Source organism: Cheilinus undulatus, linkage group 4 (genome assembly GCF_018320785.1).
Source record: "Cheilinus undulatus linkage group 4, ASM1832078v1, whole genome shotgun sequence".
NCBI lineage: Eukaryota > Metazoa > Chordata > Actinopteri > Labriformes > Labridae > Cheilinus > Cheilinus undulatus.
In genome coordinates, this window is record NC_054868.1 from 52,750,638 (window position 1) to 52,764,698 (window position 14,061).

At 38.7% G+C, this 14,061-nt stretch overlaps 1 protein-coding gene across 1 annotated transcript; it reads left to right on the top strand.

Annotated features, from left to right (window-relative positions):
• The first annotated feature begins 7,187 nt into the window (after window positions 1–7,187).
• On the top strand, window positions 7,188–12,265 carry LOC121508410 (sialic acid-binding Ig-like lectin 9). The gene is made up of 2 exons (XM_041785252.1): window positions 7,188–7,352; window positions 11,830–12,265. The coding sequence occupies exons 1-2, from the start codon at window positions 7,283–7,285 to the stop codon at window positions 12,201–12,203; spliced, it is 444 nt and encodes a 147-aa protein (XP_041641186.1). The 5' UTR covers window positions 7,188–7,282; the 3' UTR covers window positions 12,204–12,265.
• Window positions 12,266–14,061: the final 1,796 nt, after the last annotated feature.

Here is a 14,061-nt window from a genome sequence, read left to right on the forward strand (position 1 = left end):
TTGGTGAAATTAAAGTGACAAGAACACAGATGGATATCCTGGTTGTCTGTGGACAGGTCTGTATAACATTATAGTACATATTTACATAAACTGCGAGCTAGCTACTGTCAGGCATGCTTTGTTTGTAGCTAACGCTTCTACGTACTAATTGTGCAGGTGAAACACAGCCAGAGAATGAATGAGCCCCCATTGAAACCGTGGATAGCTGCAGAGAAGACAGGGACAGCTTTGACAGCTCATTGTAGCTGTATGGCAGGACTTGGAGAGATGTGTTCACATGCAGCAGCGCTGATGTTTGTAGTAATGTCTGGGGTGAGGATGCGTGATGACATGCCGTGTACTTCACCGCCATGTCAGTGGCTTCAGCCAACACCAGCAAAGAAAATCCATTGCTCTGAACTGTCATCTATAGATTTGACATGTCCCAGAACGCAGAGTAGAAAGGTCTTAAGTGAAAGTGATATGAATGTGGTCAATGACGCTACATCTAAGAAGCCAGGGCTCTGTGATGCTACACCAAAACCTACACATGATAAACTGGCAGGTTTTCCGGATAAGCGAAGCATGCAAACCCAAGAGCTGCTGTGCTTTCTGTAGCTCCAAAACATTCCAAAGACTTTGTCCCTATTGCTCTGAAAGATGGTTATCCTACACCACTAGAACAACTTTATGAAGCTGAGAGTGCTGCTTTTTCGCACAGTGAACTTACTGAAAGAATATGAAAAGGTGTTTGAGGTCTTGAAAATGACAGATGCCCAGCGTAAGCTTGTGGAGCAGGAGACAAAGGGACAGGCTTTATCAAGGATGTGGCACACCTACAGATAAGGCAGGATAACAGCTTCCAAGTTTGGTGCAGTTATCAAGAGCAATGAAAATCAGCCTCCAAAATCACTTGTGAAAGTCATATACTATCCAGAGTCAGTAAAGTTTACAACTGCAGCAACAAGGTATTGTTTAGCAACAAAGAGAAATTATGAAATTTCAAAGATTTTCTCGTTTAGCTAGTGAATGATAAAATCTCTCATAAAAACTGATTCAGATATGTATGCCCTGAATCAAACCTAATGCTTTTTTTTGTCAAATAGTTTCAGGTGATGCATTCATCAGGAAAACAAGGTGAAGGAGGAAAACATTGAGACCTTACCATCAAGACACTTCAGTTTTGATGTAACCCCCACTGGACTCAGCATTTCTCCAGATTACCCTCACCTAGGTGCATCCCCTTTTGCTTGGTTACATCTTCGTCCCCAGATGTGATGCTAAAACTTAACAGAAAACACAACTGCTACCTTCAAGTGCAGTGCCAGATTCGTGTCACAAAATCACTGTACTGTGACTTTTGTGTGTGGACCCCTTCAGAACTGTATATTGAAAGAATAAGTCCAAATTTACATTTTGAAAAACATGTTATGAAGGCAACCAAGTTTTTCAAGTATGTTGTGCTGCCAGAATTATTGGGAAAATGGTTTTTGAAGAAATGCAACATCTGATCTGTAGGTCTGCTGCTGTTGTGTTAAGGGGTGATGCTGACTGGCATTTAACCTGACATTTACAGAGAAACGATGAAGCTCAAGTTGCACAGAGTGCACAAATAAGTTACTGTTTGATGGAGGAACTACTGAATATTTTGAAAAGCTCCAAATTACTGACTGTTGCTTGTGATCTGTTACCTGGTGTGTTTCTACCTGACTTTCAAAGGAGCAGTTTATGACATTTCACAAATGTAAAGATGTTTTACATTATTGCTCTAAATCAAGGTTTTACAGCGTTTTCTGTTGTTACTTATTTCTCATTAGTTCTAGCTCAAGGAATTGAACCAGGTCAACTGGATTTAGTTCTATGTCTGGAGAACGTTTCACCCCTTATCCAAGTGGCTTCATCAGTTCATGTTGTTCCCCTAGACTAGCCTCCTAGTCTAACTAAATGGTGAAGAGCCCAGGTATTTAAACCTTAGTGGGTGGACCACTCAAGTGCAGCTTGTTAGTGCTTGAGTGCCTCTGTCTGGACCTCAGTGCCTTGGACTCCAGTTTCATTTTGTGCCCCTGCTTGATTTGCATGTATCCCCTGCTCCAACGCAGGACCTTGATGCAAGTTCAGAAGAGCTGTGGCAGCTAGCCCTCTATTTCTGTTGTCAAATCTTTTATCAGAAAGTTGTTGAGATCTTGCATCTCTTTGTAGGTTGTTGACAGCCTGAGTCCTATCGGCAGTGGAGGTGAAGCTAAATAAACTTGGCATGTAGTCTGGGTGTAGGGGATCATTGCTCTTTTTTCCTGAAAAAAAAACATACATGTGGTGTCATCATTACTCACAACCAGGGTACAAAGCTAGGGCACATAGACACACACATATACACTCACACAGACACACACATATACATTCACACAGACACACACACATATACATTCACACAGACACACACCTGCATAAAATGTGTGTGTGTGTATATATAGACACATGCACACTTTTTCGACTTTTTTGCCATAATTACCACTCGTTAAGTGAATAGTTTTTCCATAATTTGAAAGTTTCTATGTGAAATCTGAGCTAGATCAGCACTAATTAGTATTTATGTATACTGACACAAGCAGGGATTTTTATTTTCTTAATGGGTATCAGGTTTATGCTAAAATTAAAATACTGTTAACCAGCTGTTTATTAGAAAAAGCTACAGCAGATTACAAGAACATCTTTAATTTTCACTCTGACAAATCTCCACCAGGGAATATTAGCCTAAGTGTCCAACTTCTCCTGTCCTCTGCTCTATACTGTATGGAGGAAATGTTTTCATACCTGCGTCTAATACTAATTCAAATATCTCTTCAAATAATAGATGACTTACATTTGGTGGTAAAGCTCACATTTGGAGAACACTGAACAACTGATGTTTAATATATATTTAAAAAAATCACCGTTTAGTTGAATTCTCTTTGACTCCTAAGTGATCAGTTAGTGACTCTTATCCTTCTGCCTCTGTTTCTCACTGCTTCCGTAAACTGATTTAAGGTTTCGGAGTTTCTCTTGCCTTTTATAACAGTTAATTATCAATTTTTGGCAAATTTATAATTAACCCTGAATATACAAACGTTTAAAAGTTTCAATAACATTCAAAGTATGCGCATCTTTGCGGAGGTTTTTATCATTTAGATCGCCTTCAACAAAGAATATAGATGGAGTATTAATTAAACAATAATTAGATACAACACCTGCCCTGGCTCGCACGAGCGACAGAGACACACAGCTGGAGCGCACACACTCACAAAAACGGCGCTGATCCTCCATGGACAGAGAGAATCTTTAAAAGCAGAAAGAGAAAGTTCAGGTCTGAGTTTATCCTGCAAACTCTGAAACATTTTCCCTCAACAGATAGAAGCCTTCAGTCTAACCAGCATGTCAGTGTGAGTGTGTGTCCGTATATGTCTGTGAGTGTCGCGTCTGTGTGTGTCATACTAAAGCATTAAAGCCCTTGGCGCTGCGTAAAATACGCACGAATGGATGAAGAGACCAGCCACTTCTCAGTTATTTTGGAGGGAAATTTGAGCTTTTATGTGCTGAACAGCCTCTCTGTAACAAGCCTAAATCATAATGGCTAACAGACAAGCACTTTCAGAGTGAAGCATAAGTTGTGACACTGATAAATTCAACCCGCCATCGTGGCTAGTTAGAGTCACGCTGCTACCCACCATGGCCGAAATCCACCCGCGTTTGGCTAGTTGGCGGGTGTCAATGTCAAGCCCTGGACACAAGTAAATATATGCATGATTTACTTGTAGTTTTGATATTTTAGTGCTGTTCATATCAGAAACTTGCTGTACTCAAGCACTGTTTATTTAGGTGACTGTCACTTTTACCACTGGTAATATTTTAACACAATATCTTTACTTTTACTAAAGCATGACTTTCGGTACTTTATATAACACAGCTACAATTGCTTTGTGCTAGACTAACGTTAACATTACCCATTTATTAGGAAAACTGGGTTTACCTCGACTTAAGTTGGTTTACAAATCATGTAGGTTCACAATCATGTGTTTTAACAAATGAAGACGTTAACGTTTCATTTATGATGAATACAGCTAATTGAAAGATGCTAAGGTTAAGAGTTTTACTGTTGAGTGACGTTGGTATTAGCTTAAGGTATGATTTTATCCAAAAAGCACAGCATAGCTTAACGTTGCCATTCATTCATTTATTCATTACCTGAGACAAATCCAGGTTTCAGTGCTTGGATTCCAGTTGTTTCTGTAAATCGCAGCGATTCATCTGTCTCTCTTTTCCTTGGCTCTCGGTAGCCTGTAAAAAGATAGCTCCAACTGCTTATTGAACCTGTTGGTACAGTGAATCGCACAACAGCTCTTCCCCATCTTAGTATTAAAGTTCTGGCGGCATTCAACGCTGTCTGTAGTCCTTTCTTTTTGCCACTCAGTGGGCGTAACTGCATTGACTTCCGCTTCCAGTGACGTTACGCGCATACCCTCTTCCAAGTCCAAGTCCTTCCAACCTTGTTTGTCCAAAATCTGGACAATAGACTTCCATTAAAAACATGTTTTTTGACTGTGTGTCTATGGCACCAAAACAACTTATAGCAACTGTTTTTTTGCAGTCACTCAATCACCAGGGCTCCAAATTTCACCATTCCACAGTGATCCAGTAGATAGTGCCAGCGCACCATTTTAACCCTTTCAGCAACGCGCATGCAGGACTTCTTCCATGGACTCAGAGTGTTTGAAGTGTTATTTCATCCACTAAACATCATCAGAATTAAATGAAACGATTCATGCCACTAGATATGGATGTCTGAGAGTGGGCTACATGTGTAAGGAAAAGTTTGTGTGCTCCTTCGTGTGTGCTCGGGTGCAAATCTGCATCTATGTTTACAACTGCCATAAGTGGAGTGTTTACAGTTGAAAATGCTACTTTTGGGTTCTGCAGACTGGGACTAAGAAAGGGGGACATTTGGACAATTTCAACTTTGCCTTCACTTCATAGCAAGTGGATGGACATGCATGAGGATGCACAGGTCCTTTCGATCAATAGGAGAGAATATATCATATCTCAAATATGCAGTATATTTATATCTGCGCGTAATTAACGTAATCTTGGTCACATTTTGGTTAGAGGTGGAAATGCGTGTGTTTGTGATTCATATCCTACATATGTCCTCAGATTTTTTTATGCCTGTACATAAAATAAACCTAACGAACAAATGCATTCACTTGCATATGATTTGGTAGAGGAGGGGGCTCAAGAAAAGGATGGTAAAACTGGCGTGTTTTTCACTCCAATAGACTCGTCTGTTTAACGTGTTTTTTACCATAAAAAACAACAGTGACATAATGTACAATAACTGGCATAAATAGGGTGTAACTATGAATTTTTTATTTAATTTTCTTTTTTAGTGGTCAGGTTTGAAGTTGTTGAAGAGATCTGAAGCAGTGAAAGTAAAAAAAATGTTGAAAAATGATTATTTTATTAAGAGTTTTATGTAGGCTATGTCCAGAATATGGACGTACATGGACAGATGGAACTAAAGAAAGGAATTTGGCACTAAAAAAAACAATTCAATCCATCAAAATCAAATTTACTACTCATCATTGACATGACAAAGACTGTATTTATTGAAAAAAAGTTTTTTTTGTTTTGTTTTGGGGTTTTTTATATCTAGACCATTTGATATGGGGCATGTTTTTTTTGTGTGTTTTTTACCATAAATAATAACAGTGGCGTAATGTACAATAACTGGCATAAATAGGGTGTAACTATGAATTTTTTGTTCATGTATTTATTTATTTATTTTTTAGTGGTCAGGGTTGAAGTTGTTGAAGAGATTTGAAGCAGTGAAAGTAAAAAAAATGTTGAAAAATGATTATTTTATTAAGAGTTTTATGTAGGCTATGTCCAGGATATGGACGTGCAAAGACAGATGGAACTAAAGAAAGGAATTTGGCACTACAAAAAAAAAAAACAATTCAGTGCATCAAAATCAATTTTACTACTCATCATTGACATGGCCAAGACTGTATTTATTGAAAAAAAAGTTTTTTGTTTTTTGTTTTAATCTAGACCATTTGATGTGGGAATATGTTTTGTGTGTGTTTTTTTTTTTTTTTTTTTTACATAAATAATAACAGTGACATGGTGTACAATAACTGGCATAAAAAGGGTGTAACTGAATTTTTTATTTATTTATTTATTTTTTAGTGGTCAGGGTTGAAGTTGTTGAAGAGATTTGAAGCAGTGAAAGTAAAAAAAAAATATTGAAAAATGATTATTTTATTAACACTTATCTGTTTGTCTGATTTCTGGACATACTGGCCTCAACCATGCTTTAAACTACAAGGTAGTGAGGGTTAATGAACTTGAGCAAGCAAGCAAAAGTCAGACAAGTACTTGGTAAGATTTGAGTTTTTCAGTGTAGTACAGTAGACATTTCTGATTTAATTGCAATGCTTTCCTGCTGCCACCAGGTGGTAGTAAAGAGTCATATTTTGATATTTAAAGAAAACTGTTGTGTGCAATTATATTTTTACTGCATTCTTTTTTGCTCCCTGTTTGTTAAATTTCATATTATTTTTATGAGTCAGGCTACTATTGTGTCCCATTCATTCCAAATATCTCTTTTTTAATAGGATTTATTTACAGTTTCCCCTGTTAGTTTTTTTGGTTCTTAAATTTACATTAAAATAGTCAAAGGATATGTTATTATCGTATAGGACAGCTTGGGTGTTGAAAGTTTAGTCTCTGTGACTGAGGATAGCAGGGTAAAGACAGTGAAGCAGGTAGATTTCAGCTGCATTCATATTGAATGGGGGACAGGAAGTGGGCGACCACAACTGTTGTCAAGCTTGTGTTGTGAAAATTATTATTACCTCCATAGCTTTGTTTGTCTGAGTCAAAAAAACAAGTTTTTAAAAAAGTTTTTGTCTCACAATGTTGAAAAATATCACCAATAATAAAAAATAAATGCATTTTTCTGGAGACATTAATAATGTCATATTTTATGCTTCATCATGTCAGTAATGAATAAAAAACATCTTTACAGTGTTGTTGAAGTGTTCTTCAAGTCTTGGATGTTACCACACGGAGGCATCGATTAAACCTGTGAAGAGGAAGGAAGTGAGGTCGATTTTAACAGCCTGTTTCTGACTCCTGCTCCTAAACATAGAGGACCATGACACTGAAGACAACATGTAGATTGACTGGAAGTATTTGATATGATTGAGCTAAATCTTGTGTTTTACACTATTATTTTTTAAATATTTTCTGTTACTGCTACCACACGAAGATGAAAACAGCAGCGAGGAATTTTACTACAACAAAGAGAGGATTTGTCTCCTTCCTTCTCTCTTTAACAGGTAATTGACTTTCACTTCTGCAAATCAGAACCCAAGAGGAAACTTGTTGTGAGCCATTTTTGTCAGTTGTGCCTCTGTTGTCTTTTGCCATTACATATTAACGACATATTTTAGTTGCTTTATTGCTGTCAGAGCAAAGACGATGATGTTCAAGTTTTGATTCTCGAAGTGCAGGAGAGGTGGCCGATGACAACCTTTGTGTAAAAATTTTCAAGAGAAAATGTAGAATTTTTTTCACTAAATGATCAATTATTAAACTGAGTAATTGCACAGGTCCATATACTGAGTTTTTTCAGTATGTTCTTCAGTTTTTTCCCATGATTTCTCATTTAAACTTTAAATAACGTTCCAGTTTTAAGAATTATTTCTTTGGGGAGCTTTTACTTTAACCTACATTTATTTGGAGCCTCTTTTTCTTGTCTTTTGCCCTTTTTAAAATTGAGTGATGTTATGGAGTACTTACACTAGTTTCTGTACCAGGCTAGATCCTGGCATGCTGAATATGTGTACCAAACACATGAGAATTCTTTGTGCTTGGTGTTTATCATGTTGGTGTTAGAATTTACCCTCCAATGTTAGCATGTTATAATGGGGTCACAATAGAGAACATCCATGACATGTCCTGATAGCTGATTAATGACTTAGATGCTGAACACAGATGAAAGACTCTGGACAAGATGAGAAGTGTTTTAGCAGTTTGTGCCACAAACGGATGTGTCTGAGCTCGATTCTGCAGCGAGTTCTAAAAGAAGCTACAGTTTGTCACCAGTGGTGAGAAGGTGAATGAGTGAGGCGTGCTTATATATGTTGGGCTTATATATGTTATATATATGGGATTAGGCAGAGAGGCGTGGTGTAAGTTCCTGAACTTTGTTTTTTTTAAACAAAAAACTACATTAAGTGCAATGTTGAGGGTGACACTTGCAGCTTCACCAGAATGAAAGAGTAGTTGTGACACGATGCCAATGTGGGGGCGATGCTGCGTTATAACCAACAGTTTTCCACAGAGAGCAGAGAGGCTGCTGGCTCAGGGGGGTCATTTCACACATGTTCAGCCTGTGATATGTCAGACAAATGCAACAGCAGACAGTGTGCCTACAAACACACTCAATACTGCAGAGGATTTAAGATATTTTGGTGTTTATGGAAGTGGGTTAAATGAGGTATTTGGCAATATTAATGGCATTATCCTCCAGAGATTTCAGTGTGCATTGTCCCTTAAGGGAGGGGGCAGCAGCAAGGAAGCTAGGCTTTACAGGCTACAGATGGGTACCGTTTTACTGTAAAATTTAACAATTTTAAGGCAAAAATAAGCCAAAAAAACAATGTTGGCTCCATGGTACGCTATGTCTAAAAACCCCAAAAGCCTCTGTGTTTTCAGTGTTTTATAATGCAAACTTCACGTACTATCCAAGACATTAATCACAAACTAAACTGAAACCAAACTAAAATGAATGATTTTAACTCCAGTGATGAAGAGTACTCAGAGGAACTGCATCTACAGATGGAGACTCAGCAGTCGAGAGAGAAAGGGGAGAAAGACTGGTCAGCAGGAGAGATCCTGAGTAACCCGGTGGTGGAAATTAGGACCCCACAATAATAATAATAATAATAACTTTATTTGTATAGCACTTTTCAAAACATGGGTTTACAAAGTGCTTTGACATGTGTAGAAGCAAACAGAAGAACAAAGCAACAAACCCAAACAATAGACAAGAAGACAGAAAACATCATGCAAACAACATCAGCAGAATCCAAACAGTTAAAGAATCTAACCAAAAATATGGACAGGTAATAATTCATCAACATCAAAACCTAGATGACATGTGGTGCCATGCAAACTAAGACATCACAGGCATCAATCAGAGTGTAGGCATGAAGCCATACTACACAACTAAGACATCATGGACATCATCAGGATGCAGGCAAGACACTGACATCAAGTACTATAAAACAATAGGAACCCAGGCCATGTAGGAACCCAGCTACACAGGCTGAGACCGAGAGGACCAGAATTAAAAACATGAGAAATTAAAAGAAAAAAAGAAGAGTAAAAACAAAACAGGAAATAAACGAGAAAAAGCAGTAAAATGTAAATAAAGAGGGCAAAAACAGATAGTAAAGCAAGATAAAACAAGCACTAAAACTGTAAAAGCAGTAAAATTGATAAATATTATAACAAAGGTAAACAAAAGGGAGGCAATAAAGTGAGGAAGACAGTAACGATGAAAACAGCCAAGGGGCAAGGAAATAAAATGAAGTTGACAGAGATTAAAGGTGAGATTAAGAAGAAATGAAATAAGATGAGGAACTAAAATAGGAATAGGATCTGTGAGAAGATAAAAACCAAATAAGAAGACGACAACACTACATAAAAGCAAGTCTATAAAAATGAGTTTTTTAGAAGTGATTTAAGTGAGTGAGTGAGTCTTGACTTTGGAACAACCAGGAAGCCGCACTGAGATCTAGAAGAATTGAAATGGTTCCCTCCCCTCTATCAGCTGCTAAAAATAAATCATTAGTCACCTTGAGGAGGGCTGTCTCAGTGCCGTGACCTGCTCTAAAACCAGACTGGAATTTCTCAAAGGGCGTGTTGTGAGACATAAAAGGTAAAAGCTGTGTAGAAACCACCTTCTCTAAAACCTTGGATAAAAATGGAAGCTTTGAAAAAGGTCTAAAATTATTTAAATCAGAGGGGTCAAGGTTGGGTTTTTTTAAAAGAGGTTGGACCAGCTAAAAGAGACAAGGACAAAGGCTCAAAACTACTAAAAAAACAAAGAATCTCTCTACCTGGATTTAAAATATGGGTGGGGAGCATGATATTTTCCCTGATGTCCTTTACTTTGTTGTTAAAAGAAACTAAAAACTTCTCACATAAATTGTGAGAAGCATCAGTAAAATGGGGAGGGGGTGTGATAGACTCTAAAACCTTGAATAAAACTCGGGGGTTAGAATGATTGGATAAAATGAAATTAGAATAAAATGCTGCCCTTGCGTCTTTAACTGCTGTTTGATATCTCTTCATTGCACTCTTCCAAATATCATAAAACACATGTAAACCAGTTTTCTTCCATTTTCGTTCTTCTACAGTCTCTTTTTTAGCCTCTAGTAAAGCCTCTAGTACTTCCTCTTTAAAAGATGCAGCAGAGTCCAGGACAGTCTGGCATGTGTGAGTAAAAAGAGAGACAAGCTCTTCTGTGTTAAAATTTGGGTTAAAGGCAGTTAAAGACACAGAATTAAAAAGCTCCTTAAACCTGCTAGCAGACTGTGGATTAAAAACTCACCTATGGACAGACATACTAGTAATAATAGGAAGTTGAGATAAAAACATTTTTAAAAAAATCAGTTTGTGGTCTGACACACAGATAACCTTGAGGATAAAATCATTAGGACTAAGGCCACAGTATAAAACTAAATCAAGAGTGTGGCCCTTAGAGTGAGAGGGTTCCTGGATTGCTTTGGTGAGATTAAAAGACTCCAGAATGTCCATAAAATTGTTGGTAAGAGACTGACTAGGACAACAGACCTGTTTGCCAAAATCACCTAAAATCAGAATTTTGTCATGTTTTTTCAAAATTAAGATGGGATCTTTTTGATTAATAATAAAACCGAGATGTTCAAATGAAGTAAGATCATTGTTTAAGACAGGAGTGCATTTAAAATCATTTCTATAAATGACAGCATCCCTCCCCTGCCTGGTGGGCAGGGCTGATGAAGGTGAGAGAAGAAAGGGGGGTTTGCCTCAATCAACAACATACAGTCTCCAGGAGCCAGCCAAGTCTCAGTGAGGATTAAAAAGAACTTGTTGAAATTAATCTCAACCAGAAGAGCTGAGTGGAAATTTGTCATCCAGTTAAGTTTATGGCTGTGGCCTTCCTCTTCTAATGGCTGATGAATAGAGAAGCTGCAGTCAGTTGGATTTCTTTACTTTATGAAAACATTGTGTCAGCTGTTGAAGTGGAAAACTGAGCTGAAATAACTAGTTTAAGTTAAGTTTGCTGTTGTCTCTGTAGAAACCTACAGACCCAAACAGCTATTCAGAAATTCTGAGGAGGAAGAGCATGTGGCCATAGGCAAAGTTTACATGGCAAAGTAGTGTCAAACACAGAGGCTTTCTGGGTAAAAAAAATGAAATGCTTAAAAAATATTCAATATAGCGTAGAATTGAGCCAATATGTTGCGAAATAAAATATTTAGTGCTCACATTTTTTTCTGGAGGAGGATGTACTTCTGTCAAACATAGATTATTCTCCAGTGCTTATGGACTTTGAAAAAAAAAAAAGCAGAAGTGTTCATGGTTGTCTTTTCATCACATAGTGTTTCCACATTATCACCATAGGCTATCCATGTTTATACATCCTGTGGCTGTAAGACAGCGTGGGCATTCCTGAGTTCTTTTCTCCCTGAGCTTTAAATTTGCCTCTGCAAGTTAAATTGTAGTTGTGATTAAAAATGTCTGCTTTTCTCTGTGTTGCAGTGGTACAGGCTCAGAGTGACTGGAGAGTGACTTACTCTTCCTCTCAGATCTGTGCTGTGGAAGGATCAACAGTGGACATACCATGTTCTTACACATATCCATCCAGAGGGAATGAGCATGACACCGTAGTTTGGAGATCTTTCTGGTTTGTGAAAATGAATGGAAACAACCCTTTGGATCTGAGAAACCACCCAGATTACAGAGGTCGTGTGGAGTATCACGTTCATGATAACAGCTGCACCCTGAGGATCACCAACATCAGACAGAGCGACTCAGCTGAGTACAGATTCATGTTCATGACAAACCAACCAGAGGGAGGAGTTACTGGCTCACCTGGAGTCACTCTGTCAGTCACAGGTAACAATTTTCATTAAGTTTTTTTTTTTTTTTTCTGTTCCACTAAATGTCTGCTCTTTGGATGCTTTTTCTTTGTTACTAAAACTGCAATGATGGAATACGTCTATCTAATGTCAGGCTGTAGCAACGTAAAAATAAAATGGTTAAATGGGGATAAGTCCATGTATTTTTTGGTCATCTGATATTTGTTTCTGTAAAAAGAGAGTGAGGGTAAATGGGAGCATGAGACTGACAGGGGGATTGATGCAGCATCAGCAGTATTGGAGGTATTATGTCAGAGCGTTTTGGTGAAGCATGAGCTGAGACGGAAAGGAAATCTTTAGATTTACCAGACAATCTACATCCTGAGCCACACCTATGGTCATGACCAAAAGAACAACGCTGTGGATAAAAGCAGCCTCAATGAGAGGTAGATAGAGATAGATGGGGAGTTCAGACATCAGAAGGAACCAGGAGGTACAGTTGATGCTCCTTCACATTCAAAGGAGCCAATTGAGGTGGTTTGGGCATCTGCCTCCTGGGTGCCTTCCTTTGGAGGGATTATATATCCCATCATACAGGAGTCACTGGAAAGGGATGTCTGGTTTGTCTGTTCCACCACAACCCAGCCCAGAAAAAGTGGAAGAAAATGTATGCATGGATGGATGGATGATTGGACACTGGCATTAACATGGCGATATATTGCAGTGTGTCAGTGGCCCTCTGTAATGTAACTTTGGTTTCCTTGCCTCAACACCCCAACACCCTCCACTGTTCTCTTTCTATGAAGCCTATCCTCTCACAGACATGGGGAAATGATCGGGCTAGGAAGGTGTCGACTTTACTGCACAGGTAAATACAAAGCAAAAAAGGGTGGCTGGGCCAGTTTCCTGACAAGGTGTGAAACCTGGGGCCCACCACTGAATCACAGGGTCCTTTTGTATATACAATTGTGATGTCCAGACCGCCTGGAAACAAAGCCCTGTGCGGGTGTGGATTCAGCCCAGACAGAGGGGTGTCAAGCATACCTTGGGGAGGGGGCGTTGCTCAAGGATAAAGGTGCTAGTCTCCTGATGCTGGGGGCTCTTTTTCTGGCTCTGGCTCTGCTCTCTTGCACTTCTCCCTCTCCCTCTCCCTCTCTCTCTCTCCCTCTCTTTTGATGCTCACTGACCGCTGTATGTGTTGATTGACCTTGCAAGAATAAACCTTTTTGATGGCTGGCAGATTGTCTAATATTTCTTTTGTTCACCAGCAACAGAGAAAAATTGCAACAACACCTCATAATCAGACAGAACTGGACAAACCCCGTATGACATCAGTAGTCTGCTTACAATAGGCGGGCTTAAACGGCTCTTAAAGCCAACCCATGGAGGCTTCCATATTGAAAGCGGTCTCAGCCAAACTTTGGATCAACCTAACTGCCCACCTGCTAAGCGCAACTTCCTGCCAGCCTGCTCGCTAGCATTCTGCTCGACAGAAAAGGAGCCTCAGCCTGCCGAGCTATCTGTCAATCAATTGAGACGTGCCAATCAGCTTTCATCCTAAATATTATCCAAACGATCGTGGTACAAAAAAATTAACCCCCTGTACAGTGAGAGCACAATAAGACACTAGCTGATGAGACCTGTTTGGTGTTTTGAACCAGGCTGTAAACCAGTTTATTTCTAGTGTCAAAACCGGCTGTTTAACATGTTGCATTGTATGTTTTTATGTACTTGCAGGATGTTTGATCTTAATGCAGCTGCTGCAACTTTCAGGTTTAACTTGTTTCCTCTACATTTCAGTTGTTTTTGTTCGTTTTTTCATGTTAAATATCGTTTCTAAAATACCAATGTTTTGTTTCTCTAATGGTTGGAGATATTTCATGTTGGTGGCTCTTGTCAGTCATTGTTTAGT